Raw genomic sequence first — 27,905 nt, forward strand, 5'->3', positions numbered from 1 at the left:
GTCTTGGAAGGTAGTGCTTTTCTATGAATTTGTCCATTTCTTCCAGGTTATCCATTTCGTTGGCATATAGTTGCTTGTAGTAATCTTTCATGATTCTTTGTATTTCTGCAGTGTCAGTTGTTACTGTCAGTTGTTATTGCCGGGGGGAGGGAGGGGTATGGAGTGCGGGGCGGGCCTGTGGCAGCAGAAGCCAGTATGACGTTGCAACAGCCTGAGGTGCACAGTGTGTTCTCCCTGAGAAGTTGTCCCTGGATCACGGGACCCTGACACTGGCGGGCTGCACAGGCTCTGGGAAGGGAGGTGTGGATAGTGACCTGTGCTTGCACACAGGCTTCTTGGTGGCTGCAGAAGCAGCGTTAGAGTTTCCTGTCCGTTTCTGGTGTCCGCGCTGATAGCCGCGGCTCGCGCCCTTCTCTGGAGCTTGTTTAGGCAGTGCTCTAAATCCCCTCTCCTCACACACCCTGAAACAATGGTCTCTTGCCTCTTTGGCAGCTCTAGACTTTTTCCCGGACACCCTCCCAGCTAACTGTGGTGCACTAGTCCCCTTCAGGCTGTGTTCATGCCGCCAACCCCAGTCCTCTCCCTGGGATCCAACCTCCAAAGCCAGAACCTCAGCTCCCAGACCCCACCCACCCTCGCGGGTGAGCAGACAAGCCTCTCGGCCTGGTGAGTGCTGGTCGTCACCGATCCTCCGTGCGGGAATCTCTCCGCTTTGCTCTGCACCCGTTTCTCTTCTGTCCTTCGTGGCTCCGAAGCTTCCCTCCGCCAACCCCCTGTCTCCGCCAGTGAAGGGGCTTCCTAGTGTGTGGAAACTTTTCCTCCTTCACAGCTCCCTCCCAGAGGTGCAGGTCCCATCCCTGTTCTTTTGTCTCTATTTTTCCTTTTTTCTTTTGCCCTACCCAGGTACGGAGTTTCTTGCCTTTTGGGAGGTCTGAGGTCTTCTGCCAGCATTCAGTAGGTGTGCTGTAGGAGTTGTTCCACGTGTAGATGTATTTTTGATGTATTTGTGAGGAGGAAGGTGATCTCCCCATCTTTCTCCTCCGCCATCTTGAAGCTCCCCATTTATCTATTCTTTTGTCACGTCTCCATTATAAAGACTTGGGCTTCAGATGCATGCTTCTCAAGCTCTGAAAATTGAATTGTTTTTTAAGAAAGGAGGCAAAACAAATAATATACAACTTTGTTTTCTATGTTTGGGAACTGCGCAGGCTAGAAAAGAGTTGTACAGTTAGGGTACTTAGGATAATTCTAACAATACTTTCAATCTAAGTCTCTCCATATTATGTCAAATGGTGAATTCAGATAACCATCTACTAAAGCATGGGCTAGGGTAGAGGTTAAAATATGGTAGCTCCAGTGATGAAGCTGACTCAAGAGAAAGGTCTTGAATACACATCAGCTTGAATTCTCCACTTAACCTTGCTGTGTAGAAACAACATCAGTCTCAGGTGTTTCCTGAACAGTGGTCTAAAGTTATTTAAAAAGTGAATTAGACAGGTTCAAGGTGATGGCTGTTCTTCTGGGGGCACCTGTGCTTGTGGGTAGCTTCATTAAACCATTTGACTTAGACTATTAACCATAAAATAATCCAGCTAGCCATATTGCAATTATCTCCCATCTTACATTATTAGAACATCCCTTGTGATTTATTTTTAAGTCACCATGAGCAAAGGAATTTTATTTTTTACTTTTTAAAATGATGACATTTTTCTACTTTGTTTTCTCTGTCAGAATATTTAGCAGTTGTTTTTAAGCACAGGATGAGGCCCATCAGAATCATCTGGTGGTACTTGTGGAAATGTATGTTCCTGTGCTTCGCCCTGTACTTCGCCCTGTACTTACTGATTCGCAATCTACAGGAGGTGGGTCTCGGAATCTATATTTTGGCTAGGTTCTCCAGATGAGGGATACTTTCCTGGACTTCATTGCCAAAAGTTTGATTCTTTCTCCTTTTTCCTTATTGGCATAAACTGGGGGAAAAAATCATAAATAATTTAGAAAAAAAGAAAAGGAGAAGAAAACTGAGGGCAAGGCAATGCCAAAAGTTTCATGTGTACCTCCCCTCCCCAAAGATTCAGAGGTTGTTGTTGGTGATGTATCACCACTGTGTGTTCAGGGCTGTAACTGGGAGGTGTGGTTATAAAACAACCAGGCTCAGATGAAAATGGCTAACCTAGTATTTCAAGTCGGGTTTATGGAAAATGAGTGACAGTTAAAAAGGGATGAGTAATCATAAATGAGCTGTGAATCAGGGCTTCAGGAAAACCTGAACAGAATCCACCCAGGCATCACTAGCACTTTGGGAGGAGGGATTTCAGAACTGTGTCATTGAATTTTGGAGAAAGCGGTATTACCTCCCTGTAAGAAGGTGTGCTGAACTATGAACCAAAGCTAGGATGCATGAAGTTAAGTCATCACCATCAATTTAGAAAGGGGAGAAAGTAGACAGGAATGAAGTTCTCCAGATTACTACCACAGTGATTTTTAAAGGATGAGGCAAATTAACTGTTTAGTGTATCATGACATACATTTTTCCTCTCATTTTAGTGTATGTTTTATTTCTTTTTATAAATTCTTCTGTGATGTGACTTTTTCCCTCTGAAGCAGTCTTTTTTTTTTTCCTTCTAGCATTAAACATATTTTAAAGCAAAAAGTATGAAGTACAACCCTGCTGTTTTTAGATGAAAGTAAATATAATTTATTAAATGCATTTGTTTATGAGATTATGTGTTCCCTGTGCACACATGTGGTGGCAGACACTGTTGTAAGTACCAGGGATTGGGGATTGAGATTGTCTTCATTCTTTTTCACAGCTGCATAGTGCACTGTTGTATGGATGTATGAGAGTTTATCCACACGACTTTCTATTGATAGACATTTTGGTTGTTTCCAGTCTTTTCTTATTACACCTGATCTTGCAATGAATAGCTTAACACATACATAATTTAACATATTTGGCAAGATATTTGGGGATGTATTCATAGGAGTAGGATTTCTAGATGAAAGGATAAACACATGTATCATTTTCCTAATTGTTGCTTCTCCTTCATGGAGGTTGTGCCATTTTGCATTTCTTCTAGAAAGTTATGAGAGTGCCTGTTACTCTTTAATCTTTCCAATTAGAGCATTGTCAAACTCTTAGGTTTTTGGGGATTTTTTTTTCCAATTGAAAAATACTTTTTATTGTAGTTTTAATTATAATATCTCTTACTAGAAGTGATAGTGCAGATTTTTTACTTATATTAGAAATATTGTCTTTTTAAGTAAAACGTTGCAAATAATTTTCCAAAGTTTGGCTTTTAACTTTTTCAAGGAACTATTCTTTGATTTTTTAGAAATTTCCTTTATTGTTTATTTTCTGTATCTTTGATTATTGTTTTAACTTTATATATTCTTCTATTTTCTTTGCTATTTTTTTTCTAATTTCTTAAGGTAAAAGCCTAGATCATTGTTTTTGGGTAATTTTTCTTCTCTAAATATTTAAATCTATAAATTTCCCTCTACGAATGATAACAATATAACAATCCCTCTATGAATGATAACAATGATAACAACAGACTTTGATATGTTGTCTTTTTATTGTTCTCTAGTTTAAAAATATTTTATAATCTGCTTTGTGATTTCCTTTTTGATTTCTGTGTTATTTAAAGTGTGTGGCTTAATTTTCCAAATATTTGGAAAGTTTCTAGATTACTTAATATATTTTATTCCTACTTCAATTCTATTGCAGTTTGAGATTATATTCTGTATGATTTAAGTTCTTTCAAATTTACTGAGACTTATTTTATGGCCCCGTATATTGCCATCTTGGTGAATACTCCACATGCATTTGTAAAGAATTTGTATTTGACGGTTGTTGCTTGAAGCATTCCATAAATGTCAATCAGGTCAAGATGTTGATAGCATTGTTGAAATCTTCTATATCCTACCCGATTTATGGTCTAATTGTTTTATCAAGCGCTGAGAAAGAGTTGCTAAAATCTCCACCTCTGATTGTGGATTTATGTATTTCTCCCTTTATTCTATAAATATTTGTTTCATTATTTTGAGATTCTGTTATTAGGTGCACACAGGATTTTTATGTCCTCTTGATTAATTATCTTATTTTCAATATTAAGAAATGGCCATATTAATCTCTGGTGGTATTCCCAGTCTTTGATATTAATATACCAAACCAGCTTTCTTCTGGTTACTATTTGCATGTTATCTCTTGTACCATTCTTTTACTTTCACCTTGTCTGTGTCTTTATTTTTAAGTGCACCTCTTGGACGCAGCATACGTTTTTGGTCTTGCTCTTTAGTCCCTTTCGTTCTTGATGTTGTTTATGGTATATTTTATTGTATTTTTATTCACATTTTAAATTTACATATGATAAAATTTGTTCTTTTTGTCATAGATGAATTTTGACTGACACTTACAGTTGTATGTCTGCCGTCACAATCAAGATATAACAGTTCCATCACCCTAGAAAATTCTCCTGAGGTGTCCCATTGTGGTCAGCACTATCCCCCAAGCACAGCTTCTAGCAAACAGTGATGTTTTCTGTCCCTATAATTAGGCCATTTCCAGAATATCATATAAGTGGAATCATACAGAATGTAGCCTTTTGAATCTGGCTTCTTTTACTTAATGTAATGCAGTTGCGATCTATTCATGTTATATCTTATCAGCAGTTAATTCCTTTTATTATTGAATAGTATTCTGGTGTATGTACCACAGTTGGTTTATCCATTCTCCAGATGATGGACGTTTGGGCAGTTTGGAATTTTTAATGATTGTGAATAGAACCAGTGTAAACATTCACAGACAGTTGTTTATGTGAACATAAGTTGTCATTTCACTTGAATGAATACCTAGGAGTTGAATTTCAGGACCGTATGTTTAATTGTGTCAGAAATTGCCAAATTAAAATTTTTAAATGGCTGTACCATTTTGTCTTTTTGCCAACAGTGTATGAGAGTTTCAATTGCCCCTCATCCTTGCCAGCTTTTGATATTGTCATTTATATTGATTTATTTTCATTTTAGCCATTCTGAGAGCAGCACAATGGCATGTCATTGTGGTATAACATTTCTCTACTGAATAATGATTTTAGGCTTCTTTTCTTGTGTCTATTTGCCCTCCATGTATTTTATTCAGTGAAATGTCTGTTCACATGTTTTACCAATTTTTAAAAATTGAGATATAATTGACATATGACATTATATAAGTTGCAGGTATACAACATAATGATTTGATATTTATATATGTTGTGAAATGATCACTACAGTAAGTCTTGTGATGAGAAAACTTTTAAGATCTATGCCCTTAGATAGTGTCAAATATACAATACAGTATCATTAACTATCACTATATATATACACACACACACACACACACAGTCACCGTTCATTTAATCCCTATGACTTATTTATTTTATAACTGTGAGCTTGTAACTTCTGACCACCTTCACCCATTTCACCCACCCCCAACCCCTGCCTCTGGCAACCACCAATCTGTTCTGTGTATCTGAGTTTGAGTTTTACTTGTTTGTTTTAGATTCCATGTATAAGTGAAATCATACAATATTTGTCTTTTTCCATCTGACTTATTTCCCTTAACATAATGCCCTCAAGGTTCATCCATGTTGTTTTAAATAGCAAGATTTCCTTCTTTTTATGGCTGAATAATATTCCATTTTATATATACCACATTTTCTTATCCATTCATTCATCAATGGGCATTTAGTATGCTTCCATGCCTTGACTATTGTAAATAATGCTGCAGTGATTATGGAGGTACAGATATATTTTCAAGTTAGTGTTTCCATTTCTTTTGGATAAATACCCAGAATTGGAACTGTTGGATCATATGGTAGCTCTATTTTTAGTTTTTTTGAGGAACCTCCATACTGTTTGCTATAATGACTGCACCAGTTTACATTTCCCCCTTTTTGTGTACCTGTTGGCTATCCGTATGTCTTCTTTAAAAAGGTGTCTATCAGATTCTCTGTCCATTTTTTAATCAAGTTGTGGGGTTTTTTTGCTGTGTTTTGTCCATTTTTTAAAATTGGGTTATTTGTTTTCTTTTTGTTGAGTGTTTTGAGTGTTGAAAAATTTTTGTATGTTCTAGATACAAGTATTTTGTAGAAATATATGATTTAAAAGTATTTTCTTCTAGCTTGTAACTTGTCTTTTCATTCTCTTAACAGTGTCTTTCAGACAGAACAGAAATCAGTTTTGTTGAAATCTCATTAACTGATTTCTTTGATGGATTGTGCTTTTGTTTTGTGTCTAAGAAATCTTTGTCTAACCCAAGATCACAAAGATTTTCTCCTATACTTTCTTCTAAAAACTTTATACTCTTCAACTTTATATTTAGGTTTGTAATCCATTTTGAATTAATTTTTGTACATAGTGTGAGGTACATATTGGGATTTTTTTGCATATGGATATCTACTTATTCCATTATCATTTGTTGAAAAAACTGTCCTTTCTCCACTGAATTACCTGTGTGCCTTTGTTGAAAATCAGATGACCTTATGTATGTGTGTCTATGTTTGCACTCTATGCTATTCAGTTGATCTATGTGTCTATCTTTTCTCCAGTAACAAGCTGTCTTGATTATTGTAGCATTCTGTTATGTCTTGAAACCAGGTAATGAGAATCCATAACCTTTCCTTTTTTCCACTTTTTCAAAATGCCTTTGTATATTCTAGTACATCTGCCTTTCCAAGTAAATTTTGGAATAAGCTTGCCAATTTCTGTAAAATACCCTGCTGGGATTTTGTTTGAAATTGTGTTGACTATAATCAGTTTGGGGAGAATTGACATCAAAACACTACTGAGTCTTCCAGTCTATAGCCAAGGTATATCTCCCCATTTATTTAGGTCTTTGATTTCTTTCATCAGTGTTTTATAGTTTTCAGCTTACAGATTTTTCAAATATTTTACTAGAGTTAAACCTAAGTATTTCCTGTTCCTTTGGTACTACTTTAAATGATACTTTTTCATTTTGCTTTCTGACTGTTCATTACTAGTATATAGATTTTTCCATATTGATCTTGTATTCTCCCACCTTACTAAACTGACTTATTAATTCTACTTACTTTTTTTTCTGTAGCTTCTTTAGGACTTTCTGTGTAGACAAATTATGTCATACATGCACAGAGACAGTTTTATTTCTTCTTTTCCAATCTTTCTATTCTTGCCTATTGTACTGACTAGGACCTCCAGGGTGATATTGAATAGGAGAGTGTGAGTGGACAATCTTGTCATGTTCCTGGTCATAAAGGGAAAGGATTTAGAACTTCTTTATTAGGTCTAGTGTTAGCTTTTTTTTTTTTTTTAATGCCCTTTATTAGATGAAGAAAATTCCCTCTTATTCTTATAAAAGTTTGTTAAAAGTTTTTTTTTTCATCCTTTTAGATAATCATATAGTGTTCCTACTTTAGTCTTTTGATATACTGTGTTGCATTGGTTTTTGAATGTTGAACCAGTCTTTCATTACTGGAGTAAATCATACATGGTCGAGATATAATATTCTTTCCATATACTGCTGGATTCAAATTGCTAATATTATACTGAGAAATTTTTGCTTTATATGGTCTATTGATGTGTAATATCCTTTTCTTGTAATGTTGTTGTATGGTTTGGTATCAGTATAATTGTGGCCTTATAAAAAGATTTGTGAAATGTTTTCTCCCTTTTACATTCTAGAACATTTTATGTAGAACCTATATTATTTCTTATTTAAATATGTAGTAGAACTCTTCCAGATTGAACACTTCTGGGCCTTGAGATTTCCTTGTGGGAATTTTTTTGGTTTTGTTTTTGTTTTGGCCACACTGCATGGCTTGTGGGATCTTAATTCCCTGACCGGGGATTGAATCCAGGCCCTCGGCAGTGAGACCGTGGAGTCCTAACCACTGGAACGCCAGGGAATTCCCTCTTTGTGGGAAATTTTTAACTTCAAATTTAATTTCTTTATTCAACAGAAGAACTTTGAAGTTAATCTGTTTCTTGTTGAATGAGCTTTGGTAGTTTGTGTCTTTCAAGGAATTTGGTTCATCTGCATTGTCAGATTTATAGTCATAGTGTTATGTTTTTGTATTCCCTTATCCTTTTCATATCTGTAGGGTCTCTAGTGATGTTCCCTTTTTCATTACTGGTAGTTTTACTTTTAGTTTGTGTCTTCTCTCTTTTTCACTTGGTAATAGAAAAAACAGAATAGAGGTTTAATAGTTTTGTTGATCATGTTAAAGAACCAGTTTTTAGTTTTATTAATTACTCTATTGTTTTTGTTTGTTTGTTTTCAAGTTTGCTGTTCTTTTCTTAGCTTTATCACCTCCCTTGTCTTCCTTGCTTTGAATTTTTCTCTTCTTTTTCTAGTTTCTTATGGTTAAAACTTAGATTATTGATTTGAGACCTTTCTTCTTTTATAATATGAGCATTTAATACTAGAAATTTTCCTTGAAGCAGTTTTTTAACTGCATCTCACAAATTTTGATATGTGTTGTGTATTTTGTTTTTCATTAAACATTTTTGGAATATTTCAAAGTACTTTCTCATTTTCCATGAAGCTTCCTCTTTAACCTTAGGTTATGTAGAAATGTGTTGCTCAGTTTCAGAGTATTTGGGGGTCTTCCAGAAATCTTTCTGTCATTTATTTTGGGTTTAATTTCATTATGGTTTGGGAACATTCTTTGTATAATTTCAATTCTTTTAAGTTTGCAAAGATTTGCTTTATGACTTATAACATGATTTAATTTGGTGAGTGTTTCCATTTTTTAAAAAACATATATTTTGCTGTTGTTAATTGGAGTGTTCTATACATGTCAATTAGGTAAAATTGTTTCTATATCCTGAACAATTTTCTGTCCACTTATTCTGCTAATTCTATTGATTACCAAAAGAGTACTGTTACAGTCTCCAACTATAATTGTGGATTTGTCTATTTTTCCTTTCAGGGTATATTAGTTTTTGCTTCATGCATAATAATTCTAAATGTGTATATACCTAACAACATTTGATATATATGTTATTATGCATTTTGCTGAATTAACTCCTTTATCACTCTACGATATCCTTCTTTATATTAAGATAGTCACTCCAGCTTTTTTTAAATAAGTATTTTCATGGTATATCTTTTAATATTTTTACTTTGAGCTTATCTATGTGTTCATAATTAGAAGGTTTCTTGTTGACGAGATACAGTTGGGTCTCACGTTTTTATGCAGTGTGTCAATCTTTATCTTTTAATTGGTGTGTTTAGGCCATTAACTTTTAATTTAGCTCTTGATATGTTTGGCTTAAAAGCTACCATCCTTTTGGTTGTGTTCTGTTTGTTGTTGTTCTTCTTTGTTTCTTTTCTCCTCTTTTTCTCCTACCTTGTTTTCTATTGAGTGTTTTATGATTCCATTTTTTTCCTGCTACTGGTTTATAATTTATATGTTTTCAGGTAGATTTTTTTTTAATGACTGTAGTAAGGTTTACAACATACATCTTTAATTTCTCATGGTTTATCTTCAAATAATACTATGTTTCATGTGTAGTGTACATACCTTATGATAATATACTCCCAATTCTTCTCTCTCATTTTAAGCCACCTGATAGTTTTTTCTGTATTTTTTTGGCCCAGTCTCTCTTTACTCAACTCTGAGATTCAAAATTCTTGTTTGTTAGACTGCTTAATACTGTGTCATTGCTTATTGAAGTTCTGTTCATTTTTGTTTCAATCTTTTTTTCTCTCTTTCTGTTCTCTTATTTGGTGGTTGCTATTAACTTGGCTTGAAGTTTACTGATCTTTTCTTCCATTAAAAGCCCAATCAGCTTTCAATGTCTATTCAATGAATTTTATTTTATTTTATTATTTTTTATTCAAGTATAATTAATTTAAAATATTATATTAGTTTCAGGTGTACAACATAGTGATTCAGTATTTTTATAGATTATCCTTCATTTAAAGTTGTTATAAAATATTGGCTATGTTCTCTGTGCTGCACAATATATCCTTGTTGCTTATGTATTTTATATATAGTAGTTTGTACTTCTTAGTCCCCCTACCCCTATGTTGCCCCTCCCCCTTTCTCTCCCCACAGTAACCACTAGTTTGTTCTTTCTATCTGTGAGTCTGGTTTTGTTTTGTTAAATTAATTCAATTCATTTGTTTTATTTTTTAGATTCCACATGTAAGTGATGACATAGAGTATTTGCCTTTGTCTGACTTATTTGACTAGCATAATACCCTCCAGGTCCATCATCCATCCATGTTGTTGCAAATGGCAATATTTCATTCTTTTTTATGGCTGATTAATATTCGGTTATATAGGTGTATATGTATATATATAAAATATATGAACCACATCTTCTTTATCAACTAAAATTCATTGTATTTTAGATTTCAGGTACTTTATTCTTTCTGTTTTAGGATTTGAATTTGGTTATTTTATACAGTTTTCATATTTCTGCTGAAATTCCTTCATCCCTTTGACCAATATATCCATGGTTTTAGGTTCATTAACATATAACTATATCTTCTCATCTACATATTTACTAATTCTAACTTCTGAGTCATATGTTGTTCTCTTTTTAGTGACTGATTTTTCTCCTGAATGTTTTGTCACATTTTATTATTTCTTCACATGTATACTAGTTTTTGCACACTGAATATTTTGGATGGTACCTTGTAGATGCCCTGGATTTTGTAATCTTCCTCTGGAGAATAAACTTGATTGTACATTGCATTTAAATTACCAGTGGATCACCATGCTCTTTGGGTGGCTTGGTTTTAGGTTTTCATTGGTTAGTCTGTTTCATCTTTGCTCCTAGCCCTGGAATGTAGTATTTATTCATTAAAACTTTTTCCCTTTATCATGTATAGCATTTATCTGCATCAGTTAGAATTATAGGTGTCACCCTAGGTTAATTTAACATTCAGAATTTTTGGTTTTTAACAAAACACCTCTCTTTTTGTTTTTTTAATAAGAAAAATATGATTTTTGGGACTTCCCTGGTGGTGCAGTGGTTAAGACTTTGTGCTACCAATGCAGGGGGCCTGAGTTCGATCCCTGGTCAGGGAACTAGATCCCACATGCATGCCACAACTAAGAGTTTGCATGCCACAATTAAGGAGCCCGCCTGCTGCAACTAAGACCCAGTGCAACCAAATAAATAAAAAAATATTTTTTTAAAAAAAGAAAAATATGATTCTCTTTAGGGTTGACAGTGGAGGGAGCTAAACAAAAGAGAAGATGATTGTGACAACTAATCAAAGTCTGTTATATCAACCTAGAGTTTTGTGCCAGGAGGAAACGATGATGTGAAAGCCAAGTACTTTATGATGTTAGATTGGGGAGGTATCTTAGAAATCACTTTTGAGGTAGGAAAACTAAGGCTGAGAGAGGGAATGGGATAATTCCCAAGGTGGTTTGCCTATTAATTTCACACTGGGAGCTTGATTCAACTCCACTGACTTTTGAACCAGTCAACTTTCCAGTATCCCCTGCTATTCCACCTCCTTCATTTTATTCCTCATATCTACTCCACATTGATATTGTCTATGTGGATATGGGAGAATAGTTTTCATTTTTGTTCTGGGACACTTTTTTTATTCTGTGTTGGAGTATATCACCAATAGTCACAAAAATCTGTGTGAACACTCATCTCTCAAACCTACAACATTGCCTTAGATATAATGTTTCTGGAATGCATCTGTCTCTCTTGAAATTTCCCTATGGCTCTGGGTCTTTACCTCAGTACTTAACAGCCTTCAAAACAAGTAACTATGCTGTTTTGTGATAAGAAACTATTTAATAGTGGTGGGAATTATTAGCAACATTGGTTTAAGAAGTCAGATCTCAAAATATACCAAACTACATGATTTGTCTGACTCTCTCCCTAGGAGATTGATTCAAAGCTACAAGATATATTATTCAGAAAGCATCAAAGTAACAAAGCATGGGTTCAGCCTTTATTTCATTTGGTGAAAATATATTGAGTTTCAACTGTAGATCAGGCAGAGTTAAAGATGATATTATAGAGGAACTCAGAGAGGGCTCCTGATGGGGACTTAACCCCAAGGATATATAGTCAAATTAGTCACATGGAAGAGGGCAGCAAAACCACTAAGGAGGTACTTCCTTTTTCTTTCAATTAATGATCTTGGAGGAATTTCACATGATTTTAGTTTTAAGCAACTGAGATTGTAAAGCAAGTGCCGATCACTGAGATTTAGTTTTGTACATATGTATGTCTATAGTCTAAAAAATAGAAAGCTATTTTTCCATGGTTCTGGTTCCTATTAAATGTAATTTCTACTCATTGTAGAAGACTGAACAGTAGAGAAATATATAAGAATAAAGTAAAAATCACATGCCATCTCACCACTCAGAACTGAGGCAGAGAAATTACATGCTTACACTCTAAAGCCAAGTAGTCTGGATCTAAATCCCAGCTCCATGTCTTATTAGCTCAGTAACTTCAGGCAAGTTACCTAGTTTCTTCATCTATAAACTGTGGATAACTAAAAGTATTTAAATGGTGCTATATTTCCTTCTAGGCTTTTTTTTCTATGCAAAACTTATACTTAGTCTAATTGGTTTTTTGCTCTTAACAAAGTGTGGTAGACAAAATGCCTTTTTCATATAATGCAAGATGTCCAGCCTTTTAGAAAGAAATTATTGATAGTAGAATGTGACTTTTCCAGTTAAAATTAGATGTTCAGCTCCCCAGTGAATCCTTTTTAGTTTTGAGTCTGTTTAGACCTCCCGATGGTTCATTATGATGTTGTTCTGTTTTGCTAAATGAAGCCAACAATTCACTTGGAGATTGTAGAAGACATTGTAAAGCTAGAAAGTGGGAGATTATAACTGTGAATCCAAAGTAATGTCAATTTGAACCCTCCAATCGAGAGACAGGTTCTCTGGTGTCAGTTTATCAGTGAAATTTGCCCCAAACACTTTTCCATCTGATATTTTGATTTTTATGGGGTAAGATGGAAGGAGTAAAGTCTGACAGCTTAAATCCAGAACTTGGCTCTGATACCTATTACCTGTGCTATCTTAAACCAAGATGGGACCAAATTACTTACATTCTCTAAATCTCAGGTGCTTTTTCTATAACTTGGGAATAATATGACCTGCCTCCTAGAGTTGTTGTGAAATAAACCAGTTTTAGATAAAAGACCTTCACACAATGACTGCTATGGTAAGGGCTCAGTAAGTGGTAGATGGTGATGACTGTGATGATGGTGATTAAAGTGTAATCATTAAAATAAAGACTTAGAGTCAAATAGGTTTGGTTTTATAGAGTTTTTTTACTTTGATATTCAGTGGGTTTTAGGATTTGGAAAAGTTGTTTAACTTATCAAAGCATATATATTTTCATCCTTAAAATGAAGATGATAATTCTTTGAGTTGGTGTGAAGATTAAAGGGGGAAGTGCTTAGAAAAGTGCTTGGCCCTAGGTAAATACTCCATAAATGTTAGCTATTATTCTCATTATTTATAAGAAAAGACACTAATAGTTCCAGTGAAAATATTTAACAAATTCCTTACTCTTCTTAAGGGATTAGAAGAAAATGGTTCATGTCATAATTAAGAGGATTTACTGAAGACTCTAGTACCAAAAAACAAATGAATAAATAAAAGACTGAAAAGCTAAAGTAACAGCCAAGTTTTAAAAATATCTTTTGTTGTCAGCTCTTTTGAGATTTTCTTCTTCTGAGATGAGAAAAGATAATTAGGTCCTTTTTGCATTTCATTCTATGGGGCTCTTTCCCCCATATTTCAAACACAAAATAGCTTTCCTTGCCACCTGCCTTGGGCTGATAATGCCAAAGAACTTCCTGCCCAAGTGGTTTTTAAGCTCTGGGCTGGCACCATAAATCTCAACAAATCCTTGGTGGGGCTGAGGATGAGTGAAAGTCATTATTATGGGTCTTTTGGACTCATTCTGTCTGCAGTATAATAAATACCACCGTGGGACACTGCACCCTGCAGACAAAGCATCACTTGGGCTCTTTGTGTGCACTTTCCATCAGCAAGTCACAAGTGGAATGTCATAATGTGTCCATTGTATATACATTTTTGAATAAATAAGTATAACAAAGACAATATGCTCATCTCATTTAATCTCAGCTCTTAACTGTGAAAACACAACACATTTCCTACTCTAGTGAAATGGAGCAGGAAAGGCCTGTACCAGTCTGGTTCCTGGCATGCTATCAGAGGAATACCTGGTGGGAGCCATGATGATGGTTTCTAGGGCTCAACTCCCTAATGCCTAAGTTGTCCAATTGTAATTTGATCACTTGTTTTCAGGGATGGGATTTTTGTCAAATGTCTTGTAGGCACCTATTGGACAGATCCCACAGCACTGGCTCTTTTCCAACTCTGGATAGGGTCTCTTACACTGATAGATTTACTGGAAGAATGCCAACAGGTTGTCAAGTGAGGCTTTCCTTGTAGCCCCAGACTGAGGACCTGAGCACCACAGGTTCTAAAGAGAACAGCCATTTAGCTGGCACTGATTTAGAATTGGAAACTCTCCTCCCGACCCCCACCTTCAAGTTTATTTGAGGGTTGACAACTGGTCCGCCTTTAATCTACCACAAGAAGACTGATGAGGGGCCTAACAAGGAAGAGATCAGGGTTCATGGAAAGAGGCGTTTTCCTCCAGGGGGTACTTTTTCCTGCTGAGATCCAGATGGGTGGTGGGGAATTCTCCAAGACTCTAATATATTTTGGGGGTATCTGAAAGAAGGGAGGTCCAGCGCTGGCCAAATGTCTGCTGGGTGGCAGGTGTGCTGACGTGTCCTATCCAAGCAGGGGAAAGAGATCTAGAGGGAGAGGGCTAGGCTTGGAGAAGGAGCAGCCCTGAGGTGGCCTATGGCTGGGCCGGCAAAGATGCCTGTTTCCCAGGGGCCAGATAGACAATATGGAAGATTGCTGTCATCTTGCTGAAACTCAACAAGAGCGTTGCTCTCCGGGAGAGGTCCACACTAAGGGCAAGAGGCTGTGGGCATGATGCTGATGACAAGAGCTGTGTGGGTGGTCACGCTGGGGCCACGTTGAGGGGCTCTCGGTTCTCAGGAGAATCCACGGTAACCTCACAAAAAAGCCACATTTGGGTGCTGGATCCACACAGAGGACACCAAAGGCCAAGCTGTTACAAGCTGTGGTGAGAGATTGCACCATGGCCTGGTGAGTAGGAAATGCTTGCCTCTTTGCTGCTCCATTTTCCCCACCCCAAATGACTGAAGAAGCTAGAAAATAGAAGCTTGAAGGAATGATAGTGTAGAGCTTCAAACTAGATATGAAATTAAAGTATTAAACTAGATTGGACTAATTTTATTAACCTCAAGTTTTCAGAAAGTTAGGGAATCTATACAAGATATCATATAGAGATGAGAAAGCAGGAATTCAATACAGTAGGGTTGAAAATAGAGACTTAAAAAAAATTGTTTCGGGAATTCCCTGGTGGTCCAGTGGTTAGGACTCTGTGCTTCCCCTGCCGAGGGCCCGGGTTCCATCCCTGGTCAGGGAACTAGGATCCCACAAGCTGCTCCACACGGCCAAAAAAAAAAAATTGTTTCATGTTTCTATCTTTATTATTAAGCTGAGACAACTCAATAAGCTTGTTCATTTGCATTCCTAGGTTAATCCTCACCGCTGCATGCTGTATTTCAATGTCCTACTGAAGTCTGTTTGCTGCATTTCATTTAAGATCTTTGCATCAATATTCACAAAAAGAGATTATTCCGTAGCTCTTCTTTCCACCCTCCTTCCCTTCCTCCCTCCCTCCCTCCCTCCCTCTCTCTCTCTCTCTCTCTCTCTCTCTCTCTCTCTCTTTCTGTCTTTCTGTCTTTTCTCTCTCTCTCTCTTTCTCTCTTTCTCTCTTTCTCTCTTTTTGTATAATCTTGGTCAGGTTTTATATCACGGTCCTTGGTAAAAGAAATCTGAAGTATTTCCTTCTTTCCCTGTGCTCTGAAGCAGCTTAAATGTTTTAGAACTACATGTGCCTTGACATGCTAACATGATTCACCTGTGAAATGTCCTGGACCTGACACTTTTGGGGGTGAGCAGGGGAGGCCCTGCTGTTCATTCTTTCACCTTGTTTGAACTGAGCCATGAGTCGGTGAGTGTTGCCCTTTTACCTCCCCCATGCCACAGGGTACTACCACAACTATGGATTAGAACATGGCCTCAATATTTAATTTCCAGTTTAAATTTAAGCAGTCCATCACCAAATGCTTGCTTTCCACAACTTATGGGCCTGGGTCACTGTAGGGCATTTGGGGGCACACTGGGGGAATACAGGCGTCTCCCCACCTCCGAAGAGAATAGGGTCTTTGGAGATCCACGTACCCAGTCCACCTGGAGAGTAGTACAACCTAGAACACAGTCAGTGCCAGATTCAAATTGATTCCCTGTGATTTACTCATTGTCTTTTATTTTATCTTTAGAAAAAATATGGACAATTTGTAAAGGTTGAAAATATATAAAGGTTGAAAATATATAAAAAGTGAAAGACTTTAAAATGTTTTAAGATTCTGTCCTGCCCGATTATTTTTTGAGCCATGGTTTTGTACCCAATTAATGAAAAGCAAGCAACCAAGTTCTCCAAATGTTCACCCTGGGGTCCTCTGGGAATCTTAGCCATGGGTTCCCCCCACCACACACACTTGTCCAGGCAGCATTAGGGGAGCAGTGTGGCCGCCTTCCTCATCTGGGTAGCAAAGCCCCCTCAGCAGATAGTCCCTCTTGTCAAGGGAGGCTGTCTTGAAATTGCATCATCTTTTTTCCTCTAGTTCTTTCTCAGTCTGTTGTGAATGGAAGAGGGAGGACTGGGTTATTTCAGTTCCAGCAATGGACAGATCAAAATTGCTTCCCTCTTCCCTATTCTGTTTCCCTTGAGGACCTAATTTATTTCATACATTTTGACCTATCCCTGCTTAGAAATGGCTGCTGTGATTCTCTGTTGAGGCATTTCCCTTCCACCTTGTTTGGCCCCCAGGCCAACCCCACAGGCCACGGTCCCTCTACACAGCGATGTCAGTCTGGCTGCTGGGCCCAGCTGGATGGAGGTGTGTTTTATGAAGTTCAACCCTACACCCTGGGCCATAAATACACATTGTGCACATAAATGTACAGCTAACATTGGCCAGACCCCTCCAAAAAAACATGTTAATAAGCAGACAGTAAGTCTTTAAAATATGGAAAAGCAGTTAATCTTTCCGCTGGCAAATCCTTGGTAGGGGGTGTTTTCCTCCACTGTCGTAATAGCTGCCTGCAGAGATTTCCATCTCCTAGGACTGGGGGTAAAAGGGGGGGAGTTTGCTGTGGGACTTCATGAGAACACTTGGGGAGCCTTCACCTTGGAGGGTAAATGTGTTAAAACGAATAATATCTTGCACTGGTTGTCATTAACCATTCATATCAAGTGATCACTGGGTCTGCCCTCGAGGAGCTTGAGCACTAATAACTCCAGTACAAGACAGAAAGTCGGCTGCCTATGGTAGCAGCCCCGTAACAGGCCTGGGCTCCAGAGGCTTGCAGCTCTGCCCCTGTTACTCTAGGAGATCAGTTAATCTCTTGTTTCACAATCTCTAATATGGGCACAATTATGTCTTATTGTCTGTATGTTCTCTGAGTCCCAGTTTTCTCTTTTGTGAAATGAGAAAATCAATACTCTTTGCCCCTAGCATAACATTCCATTTTATAAATGTTTTAAGAATACACGTACACATTCGCCTTGTAAAGAACTCCAATGTTACAGATTAAGTTTAAGTCTCCCCGGACAATTATTCCCAGTCTTCTCCTCTTGTCCACCACTGCCATCCTGTTCCCTCCCCTCCATCCCCTCCTCCCTTGCTCTCTCTCTCACTGATGATGTGGTAGGAGGACCAGACTTGAGGGTAGGGGTGGGGGCTCAGTAGACAGAAGGTGCCTGGAGCCAATACGTGCTCCCTTTGTTGGAGAGATGGAAGGTCAAGTTTGCAAATTGCCTCTAATCTGTTGAACAGCCATGACTTTTATCTGCATGTCTCAGGCAGAGCATGGGAGTTGCCAGTGGGTTGACTTAAGGAGGATATAGGTGACAGCTGTCAATCTGGAGATGACATGATCTGTGCCTTATAAATAGTTAATTTCACTTGGTCCTTTCATTCCTTTTTATCACTAGGAAGACACTTCATATGTTTTGTCCTTTTTTGTGTTCTACCCACATGTGCTCCACTTGTTCATTTATTCCTTCTATGTTAGCATGAGTCATGGATCACTTACTGATACTATCTACTCCTAACATATCTGATAAGTCTTATCCATCCCATTTATTTTTCTTATTCTCTGTAGCAGGATCAAATACTCTTAGATGAGTATTTCTAAATATTCTTAAACATTTATACTTTATGTATAGTTTTGCAACGTTATTTTCCCACTTATTATGTTTTGGGTAATCTTTCATGATGGTAAATTGACACCTTTTACCCTTTCATCTGGTGCCAAGTAGACCACAGAACAGACACACTGTTGCTTATTTAATCATTCCTCTGTTGATGAACTTTCAGGTGGGTTTTGTTTTTTCCTCCTCTCAATGAACAATGTTACCAAGAACATCTTTATGTATGTCTTCTTGGGTTCTTGAACAATAGTTCCTCTTACTGAGAAGTAAAACAACTGGAAAAATAGGATCTAAATGATTTTTCACTGTAACAATAACGAATTTTTCTCATAGGGGCTGTAAAATTCACTGTCCTACCAGCAGTGTAGAATAATATTCACTTCTTCAGACTCTCCATCATTTGATACTACCATAGACAAAATTTTGCCATTCTGCTGGTGAAAAATGCATTTCATTATTTTAATTTCATTTTAATTTATATTTACCTGATTTGTAGTGAGATTGAACCCCTTTTACATATCAGTTGTCTATCTGTGTTTCCTTTTCTGTAAATTATCTCATGGGTTTTGATACTGATTAGGGGCAAGCATCTTCCCTTCTCTCTCTCTCTCTCTCTTTTTTTTTTTTATAAAATTCCATTTTATACAATTGTCCAGACTGTTCTTTATATTTAATCTTATGAATGAATCTTAGGATCATCACCTCAAATTCCATCAAAATTCCTGTTGGGATTTTTATTGAGATTACTTTGAATTAAAAGGTTAATTGAAGGAGAAATGACACCTTTAATATATAACTGTTTCCTTCCACAACCACTGTGGATTTCTTAGGGTTTTTTTTTCTTTTATGTTCAGTAAATTTTGATTATTTTCTTCATAAAGAAACATCTTTTACTAGGTTTATCCTTGGGCATTTCATAGTAATTATTGACAATATCAATGGTTCTTTATTTCATAAATATTTTTTCATTGGTTATTGCCAGTGTCAGGGAAGGCTGTGGTTTTACATGCTGATTATGTAACTGGGCAGCTTGCTTAGTTCGTTTCTTGGTTCTAACAGTTGGTCAGTGGGTTCACACGGATTTTCTATGAACACAGTGATATCTGTTCTTTGGGTGACTTGGTAGTATTCACTTGGGGTTAGATTCTCAATGTGCATTTCAGGTTTTTTTCATGCAGTTGGTTTGCTGGTGTTTTTTATAGCTTGGCCAAATGTTGATAATTTATACTTTATCCCCCAAAGTGTGTTTGATCTAAGTTTTCAAATTGTTTGTAATGATATACATAATACTCATTTAAAATGTTTAAAATGCCTCTGTATATTTTGGGTTTTAATGTAACTTTGTGACTTCTTTTTCTTGATCAGGAGTGCCATAAGTGGACTTATGTCCTTGTTCTTTTAAGCCAGAGTTTGATTCTTTTAGTTATCTTCACGTTTTCATCTGCATCTTATTCTTCTGCTTTTATCTTTATAAGTTCATTCTGTCATTGATTCAGTGAATGTTTACTGAGCATCTGCTCTGTCCCAGGCATAACTCTGGCTGCTGGGGATAAAAGATAACCAGGGGCAGACGCATGTGGCCTTCCTCCCATGGAAACCACAGTTTGTTGTGAGGGACAGACAGTGAACAGGGAAGGAGGAAGTGGAGGCAAAGGAGATTGAGAAGAAAGGCAGTGAGGTCATTGGTGTCCTTGACAAGAACCGATCCAAGGGTGTGGTAAGGACTACAGCCGTATTGGAGTAGATTTGTGAAAGGAGAGAAGTGAGGAAGTAGAGTGAGAGAAAGAGAGAGAGGAGAGAGAGAGGGATTGTGTATAATTCTTTTTAGGAGTTGTACTATAAATGAGGATGGGGAAGTTGTACTATAAATGAGGACAGTGGTAGGTGAAGGTAAAATTAAGGGAGAGTTTTGTGTAAGCTGAAGAAAATGGCTAGTAGACAAGAGAAACTAATTGTACAATGATCACCTCTCTCCTCTTCCATCAGTCACATCCTTGCAGAAGCCTGAGGGCTGGGCTTCGGAGAGGGGCATCAATTCTCAGCACAGTGTACCACAGGGGAGAATGAGTATAGGGCACAGGTGCAGGTTTATGTTCTTATTTTTCCAGTTTCTTGATTCAAAAACACAGTTCATTTATTTGCAAAATTTTTTCCCAGTAAAAATATTTAAGCAGCCCAGACTCAAATCTGCACAGATTTGAGCCTGGGCCGCTCTCAAATTCTCAAGGATTAATTGGATGTGTTTTTAACCTTTAATTTCCACTGCTTATATATTTTTGCTATTAATTTCTAATTTTACCCGAATGTAAAAGAAGAACATGTAATTGATGCTTTCTGCTCTTTGGAATGTGTTGCATTTCCCTGCGTTTGAAAGTAACTTATATTCTGTTATTGCTTAGATCTGAAGAGTTTTTGCTCTATATTTTAAGCTAGTCATGCATTCATCACACCATTTTGGTATTTCTATCAGTTTGTATACTAAGATCATAAAAATTCATGTCATATCTTGTTATACTAGATACACTCTAGAGAACAGAACAAATTTTTTGAGAGAAAGATGAAGATAACTTACAGAGAAATTGACCGTTTTTTAATGTTATAGTCTAGTTCATCTGACTAAACTGAATTTGGTAAAATATCATGAAAAATTTATGTGACAGGGATTCTGGGCCTGGGGCTAAATATTAAGCTAATCTGTCAGCTCTAGAAGAATACGGGATTTGTTCTCTAGTTTGTTCCTCCAAAGAGTCACCGGTATTTCTGGTTCAAGGAGTATTTTTATGGTGATATTACTTTGTCATTTCATTGTATTGGGTAAGGTGAGAAAGAGGTGTCATTAGGCTTACTTATGTTGGACTAGCTGTACAGATAAACCCAGAATGTCAGAAGTGCCATATGGCCTTAGTACCATCTTAACTTGGTCTCTGAAAAGGATGGATCTCCTTAAACAACTAGCATTAATTTCATCCAAAAAATACCTCTATTATGGGCAGACATTGTGCAAAGTGGTTCAGGGTAAGGTCTAGGAAGTTCACTTCATCTTTTATCATTAATATGACATGGCTTCAGTCTATCCTTGTTGGAGGGAGAAGGAAAAATATACCTCAAAGAACATCAGATGCAACTTGGGGTGATGTTTAGGCCCTGGGAGAAGAAAATGAGTCTTGGAAAAGCTTAACCTCTTAGACCTTGGAAACTGAGGTGATTTAGCCAACTCTGACTCTCCTGTTTCATACACATAAAAGTCCGGTCTTTCCTAGGTGAGTTGTATGAGCTATATATGGACATAGATGTACTGTCTTCTTAGTGAAACTTCGTATTTGAAAGTGAAGAGCCTTGGGGAAGGAGGCAACCTGACTAGTAAAGCAGTCTCTGAAACTTGTTTTCCAGAATATTGCAGTAGTTCCCCCACCCCAGGTCATGGCTATTAAGTTGAGGGATGGTAAGTGACCACTCATTGTCTCTCTGCCTCTTGTTCCAACAGGTCCTTTGTCATCCAGCAGATCCCAAGCAGCAATCTGTTCATGGTGGTGGTGGACAGTAGCTGCCTCTGTGAGTCTGTGGCCCCCATCACCATGGCACCCATTGAAATCAGGTATATCCTTTTGTGTATAGGTCCAGCCACTACTGATGAAGCGGGTAAGGGGGATCAACAGTAAGGAAACCTAGGGGAGAAATCTTAGAGAGGAGGAGATGATATCCGTTCCACTATTAGAGAGAGAGAAGTTGTTAAGGGAGTTTAGTGCCAAGTTTTGAGCTCTGAAATTCAGAGTGAGGAAAAGGAGCATCTTGGAAATATGCCTTAACAACAGTCAACATAACGAATCCCTTAAGTGTGAACGTTTAAAGGCTCAGAAGATCAGAAGGCGTCCGGAATCTTGTCATGGCTTCCATCCTGAGGTAATCTGAGAACCCTTCCTACTCTTTTCCCATCAGATTCGCCATGAGAATCTCACAGTAGTCAAAGAACTATAGCTCAAAAGTTTACTCTTGAGAAAGCAGTCCCTTTCAGGCAAACCAAAGAATATGCAGGAAGGCTAATGGTACTCTACTTTCAGCCTCTCAATGCCTTCTTATTTAGTCTGTGCTTAATAGTCTTATCTTATTATATCCATGTATATTTTTTAAAAGCCTCTTTACTATCTTCCCTATTACAAATGTGCTATAATTTTACCACTCCACTATTACACATAAAGTGGCTCTTACCATCTTGTTTTACTTCTTTCAAATTGTAGTTAAAATTATTTTCCTGCTTACTAAAAAAAAAAAAAAATATATTTTCCTGCTTACTTTTAGACAGCCTTTTACTTATAAGAAATTCATGTAAAGCAAAAGTGGCAATACTAATGTCAGATCAAGAGTCACAATATATAAATGTGGAATGATAAGCCTTTAAACTCCCCTAACCACACGAAGTCACAACTCTAAAGGCACTACATTTACACCAAAAGTGATGATCAGAGAAATATTAAACCTAGTACTAAGAAAGGTAAACTTATCACCGATGTAGGTGAATTATGTCCTTCAATGTTGTAGGCAAAAAAAATTAAATATGGCAAGAAAAGCTACAATTTAAAAATTAAGTCCATCCCCCACCTTGAAAAATAGAAAACTTGCCTAGACCAATTACTCTAGGGAGACTGGGAAGATATTCATTTTTTAAAATGCCACCAGAGCCAGCTGAGTGTTAATCTCACCTGTAAATAGCAAATAATTTGAATGTTATTTAAACTATCCAAGTCCTAGAAAATACTTTAAAGTCAGTATAGTACTAAAAAGAATTTGGAATTTATTGAGAGTGTTTCCTTCTATATTCGAGGGAGAGTTCAATAACAACATAAGTTGAAAAGGCCTTTGATAAAATTGAGTGATCACCTCTAATAAAAGCTCTATGTAAAATAGAAATATGGACAATAGTCCAAAAGCAATAATACCACTTCAATTAAAACCAGAACTGCATACATAGCACTAAAGTCACTAGAGTAAAAATCTTCTCAAGTTAATAAGATAATTTGCTTTGGTAAGTAGATACATGATAAACACTAAAAAAAAAAATCAGTATTTTTTTTCTTTAAGTTTCTAGACCCACTGAGATGAGGTCAGTGGAACAGAATAGTAATTCTTATGTATGACAAAGGTTCAATTCAAAGGGGAGAGTATAGAATGGACTTGCATGGTAAATGATGGTCTCATAAGAAATTCTAGGGATTGGATTCATGCTCTTGGATTGGAAGAATTAAAGTTGTTAAAATGGCCGTACTACCCAAAGCAATCTACAGATTTCATGTGATTCCTATCAAATTACCCATGACATTTTTCACAGAACTAGAACAAATAATCCTAAAACTTATATGGAAACATAAAAGACCCAGAATCACCAAAGCCATTCTGAGAAAAAAGAACAAAGCAGGAGGCATAACCCTCTCAGGCTTCAGACAATACTACAAAGCTACAGTAATCAAAACAGCATGGTACTGGCACAGAAAAAGACATATGGATCAGTGGAACAGAATAGAGAGCCGAGAAATAAACCCACACACCTATGGTCAATTAATCTTCAAGAAAGGAGGCAAGAATATACAATGGGGAAAAGACAGTCTCTTCAGCAAATGGTGTTGGGAAAGCTGGACAGTCACATGCAAATCAATGAAGTTAGAACACACCCTCACACCATACACAAAAATAAATTCAGAATACCTTAAAGACTTAAATACACGATATGACGCCATAAAACTCCTAGAAGAGAATATAGGCAAGACATTCTCTGACATAAATTGTACCAGTGTTTTCTTAGGTCAGTCTCCCAAGGCAATAGAAATAAAGCAAGATGAACAAATACTGTATGCTAACACATATATATGGAATCTAAAAAAAAAGAAAAAAGGTTCTGAAGAACCTAGGGGCAGGACAGGAATAAAGACTCAGACATAGAGAATGGACTTGAGGACACAGGGAGGGGGAAGGGTAAGCTGGGAAGAAGTGAGAGAGTGGCATGGACATATATACACTACCAAATGTAAAATAAATAACTAGTGGAAAGCAGCCACATATCACAAGGAGATAAGCTCGGTGCTTTGTGACCACCAAGAGGGGTGGGATAAGGAGGGTGGGAGGGGAACACAAGAGGGAGGGGATATGGGGATACATGTATACATAGAGCTGATTCACTTTGTTATACAGCAGAAACTAATACACGATGGTAAAGCAATTATGCGCCAATAAAGATGTTTGGAAAAAAAATGGGACCTAATCAAACTTATAAGCTTTTATACAGCAAAGGAAACCATAAACAAAACAAAAGGGCATCCTACAGGTTGGGAGGAGATATTTGCAAATGATGCAACTGAAAGGGCTTAATTTTCAAAATATACAAACAGCTCGTACAACTCAATAACAAAAATCAAACAGCCCAATTGAAAAATGGGCAGAAAACCTAAATAGACATTTCTCCAAAGAAGAAATACAGATGGGCCAATAGGCACGTGAAAAGATGCTCATCATCACTAATTATTAGAGGAATGCAAATCAAAACTACAATGAGGTACCACCTCACACCAGTCAGAATGGCCACCATCAAAAAGTCTACGAATAACAAATGCTGGAGGGGGTGTGGAGAAAAGGGAACCCTCCTACACTGTTGGTGGGAATGTAAATTGGTGCAGCCACTATGGGAAACAGTATGGAGGTTCCTGATAAAAGTAAAAATAGAGTTGCCATATAATCCAGCAATCTCACTCCTGGGCATATATCCAGGTAAAACTATAATTCAGAAAGATACGTGCAACCCTATGTTCATAGCAGCGCTATTTACAATAGCCAAGACATAGAAATAACCTAAATGTCCATCAGCAGATGAATGGATAAAGACGATGTGGTGTATATATATAATGGAATATTACTCAGCCATAAAAAAGAATGAAATAATGCCATTTGCAGCAACATGGATGAACCCAGAGATTATCATACTAAGCAAAGTAAATCAGAAAGACAAATACCATATGGTATCATTTATATGTGGAATCTATCAAGTATAAGTGGAATCTAAAATATGACACAAATGAACATATCTATGAAACGGAAACAGACTCACAGATATAGAGAACAGACTTGTGGTTGCTAAGGGTGTGGGGGAAGGATTGGGAGTTTCGGATTAACAGATGCAAACTATTACGTCTAGAATGGATAAATAACAAGGTCCTACTGTATAGCACAGGGAGCTATATTCAATATCCTGAGATGAACCATAAAGGAAAAGAAAATGGAAAATATATATTATATTATATATATAATATATATATTATATATACTATATATTATATATAATATATATGTATCTGAATCATTTTGCTGTACAACGGAAATTTACACAACATTGTAAATCAATTATACTTCAATAAAATTTTTAAAATAAATAAATAAAAAAGAAATTCTAGGGATTGGAGAGACCTTCTTATCCAAGACCAAAGAGTTATAGAAGAAAAACAGATTTATTTAACTATATAAAAATTATAACTTTTTGATGGAGAAACATAACTAAGTCAGTATCCAATTTATAGAACTTGAAAAAATATTTATAAATCAAAGCATAAAGAGCTCTTTAAATTGATAAGTCAAACAACTGCATATAAAAATAAACCGAGGACATGAAAGATACAATTTACTGGGTGATCAGAAAATACAGGTACCAATGAAATATCTAGCAATAGCCATCAAAAGCAAAAATACCCTTTAGCTCTGCACTGTCACTCCTGGGCATCTTTACCTGAGGCCAGGGCAGGAGCAAGTATCATTGTTTGGTAAGGACCTATATTCAGCACTCTTTGTAGCAGTAGAGAACAGATGAGAAGATGAATGACCATCAATAAGAAAAAAAAAGAACTGAATAAAATAGACCTAGAATAATGGAGATAGAGAAATTTCCATCAATTAGTGGATGAAAATCACGGTGCAGAAAGGAATAAATAATATTATTTGAGTTTTGTAAAACAGAGCCTCCCTTCCCCCAAATTAAAAGGAAGGCACACACAAAACCTTCCATAGCCAAGTACCTGAAATGATCAGCCCCCTGAGATGTGATCTTTTACTAAGAAGGTCAGTATTTTGCTTTTATAAAATAATCACAAGAGACTTCTCTACCAACAGCCCTTTGCCTCTTGAATGTTCTGCATAATAGTATACAAAGAGTCATTTTGAATACTTTATGCATTGACAAGTGAAATCAGAGATTCTCATTACTAACGTGATGAAATGTAGACAAGTCCATTTCCTGCCATTCTCTATGTTCCAAATGATTTTGTTCATACACTGGAGAGCAGGGAGGGATATGGGGACTCCACATACCTTGGGAAGTTTAAGGCATCTTGGGATCCACCTCGGCTCTAACCAACCCTGCCTTTCCCTGTAGGAGAATGCGAGGGAGTGTGGGGGTGCGCCGAATCTCCAGGCCAAGATGGTCCTTATCCTGCTCCCTCTGCTTTTGATGCTCTTCTCAAGGTGACACTGATGGAGATGTTCTCTTGGCATGCTAAAGTATGGATAAACTGTGAGCCAAAATATGGTGCGACATAGGAGACATGAAATGTAGTCCAACCATCAGCATCTCATGATATTAAGCTGTGCGTGATATAAACTCTTAGAGATATGTTGACAAAAAAGTTATCTTTTTACTTTGCCAGTCATGCAAATGTGAGTTTGCTACATAATTATTATCCTTCATCAGAAACGGGACTGCAAGTGGGCAGCGTCCCTTCTGCTTGAAACCCGTTGAAACCAATTTAAAACTGTGTACTTTTTAAATAAAGTATATTAAAATCATAATCTCCTGGTTTGGGTTTTATTATCATTTTACTGCTGAGGATACAGAATGGAAAGTACATGAAAAAGTCACCCATTCCAGACAGCAAGAAAGGATGGTTGTTGGCAGAGACTTTACCCTACAGCAGATTCTAGACAAGTATTTAACAACTGTTTAGATGCTCCACTCTCAGTTATAAAAATATTTACAGAAGTAAATCAAAATATCATCTACATCAGAAGAATTTATTACACAGAGCTCTGACTTTTGTTGAACAAAACTTCAGTAGAAATCATAATTTGGACGAGAACACAAGCTTCCATAATATTAAAGTGTTGAACTATTTGGGAACAGAAATAGTCATAAATCCTAGGAACTCGTTCTGAGAAGACTTGAAGGAGGAAAAGAACAATGACTACAAATGACTCTCAACCTTATTGCTTGAGAATATGGCTTCTGGCTTTCCCCATAAACAAGAGATGAAATTTGGTCTTATATATAACAGAATATGAAACTACCCAGACCTGTAAGCATTTCTAAATTTCTGAACCAAAGAAAACAGTGTCCATTGGATCATGATGACCAAATAACCATTCCAAGTGGAATAATTTCTATGCCTAGGTAGAAACGAGAATGCCTTTCTTTAGAGGACAAACATCTAAAAGTCATGTGGAAAAATCAACTTAAACTCTATTTTAAAAAGCCACATTATCCTGTTGATATTTTAGAA

The 27,905-nt window shown here is 36.8% G+C and overlaps 1 protein-coding gene across 1 annotated transcript in view; it reads left to right on the forward strand.

Annotated features, from left to right (window-relative positions):
• Nucleotides 1-27,195, forward strand: part of CACNA2D3 (calcium voltage-gated channel auxiliary subunit alpha2delta 3) — a 772,424-nt gene extending 745,229 nt beyond the window's left edge. Inside the window, exons 36-38 of the mRNA XM_024746438.1 lie at nt 21,866-21,978; nt 22,199-22,281; nt 26,786-27,195. Of these exons, the coding sequence (XP_024602206.1) occupies nt 21,866-21,978; nt 22,199-22,281; nt 26,786-26,878 (289 nt within the window). The 3' untranslated portion in view covers nt 26,879-27,195. The remainder of the gene's footprint in view (nt 1-21,865; nt 21,979-22,198; nt 22,282-26,785) is intronic.
• The last annotated feature ends 710 nt before the right edge of the window (nt 27,196-27,905 follow it).

The sequence above is a fragment of the Neophocaena asiaeorientalis genome, unplaced genomic scaffold, assembly GCF_003031525.2.
Source record: "Neophocaena asiaeorientalis asiaeorientalis breed wild unplaced genomic scaffold, Neophocaena_asiaeorientalis_V1.1 scaffold251, whole genome shotgun sequence".
Lineage (NCBI taxonomy): Eukaryota > Metazoa > Chordata > Mammalia > Artiodactyla > Phocoenidae > Neophocaena > Neophocaena asiaeorientalis.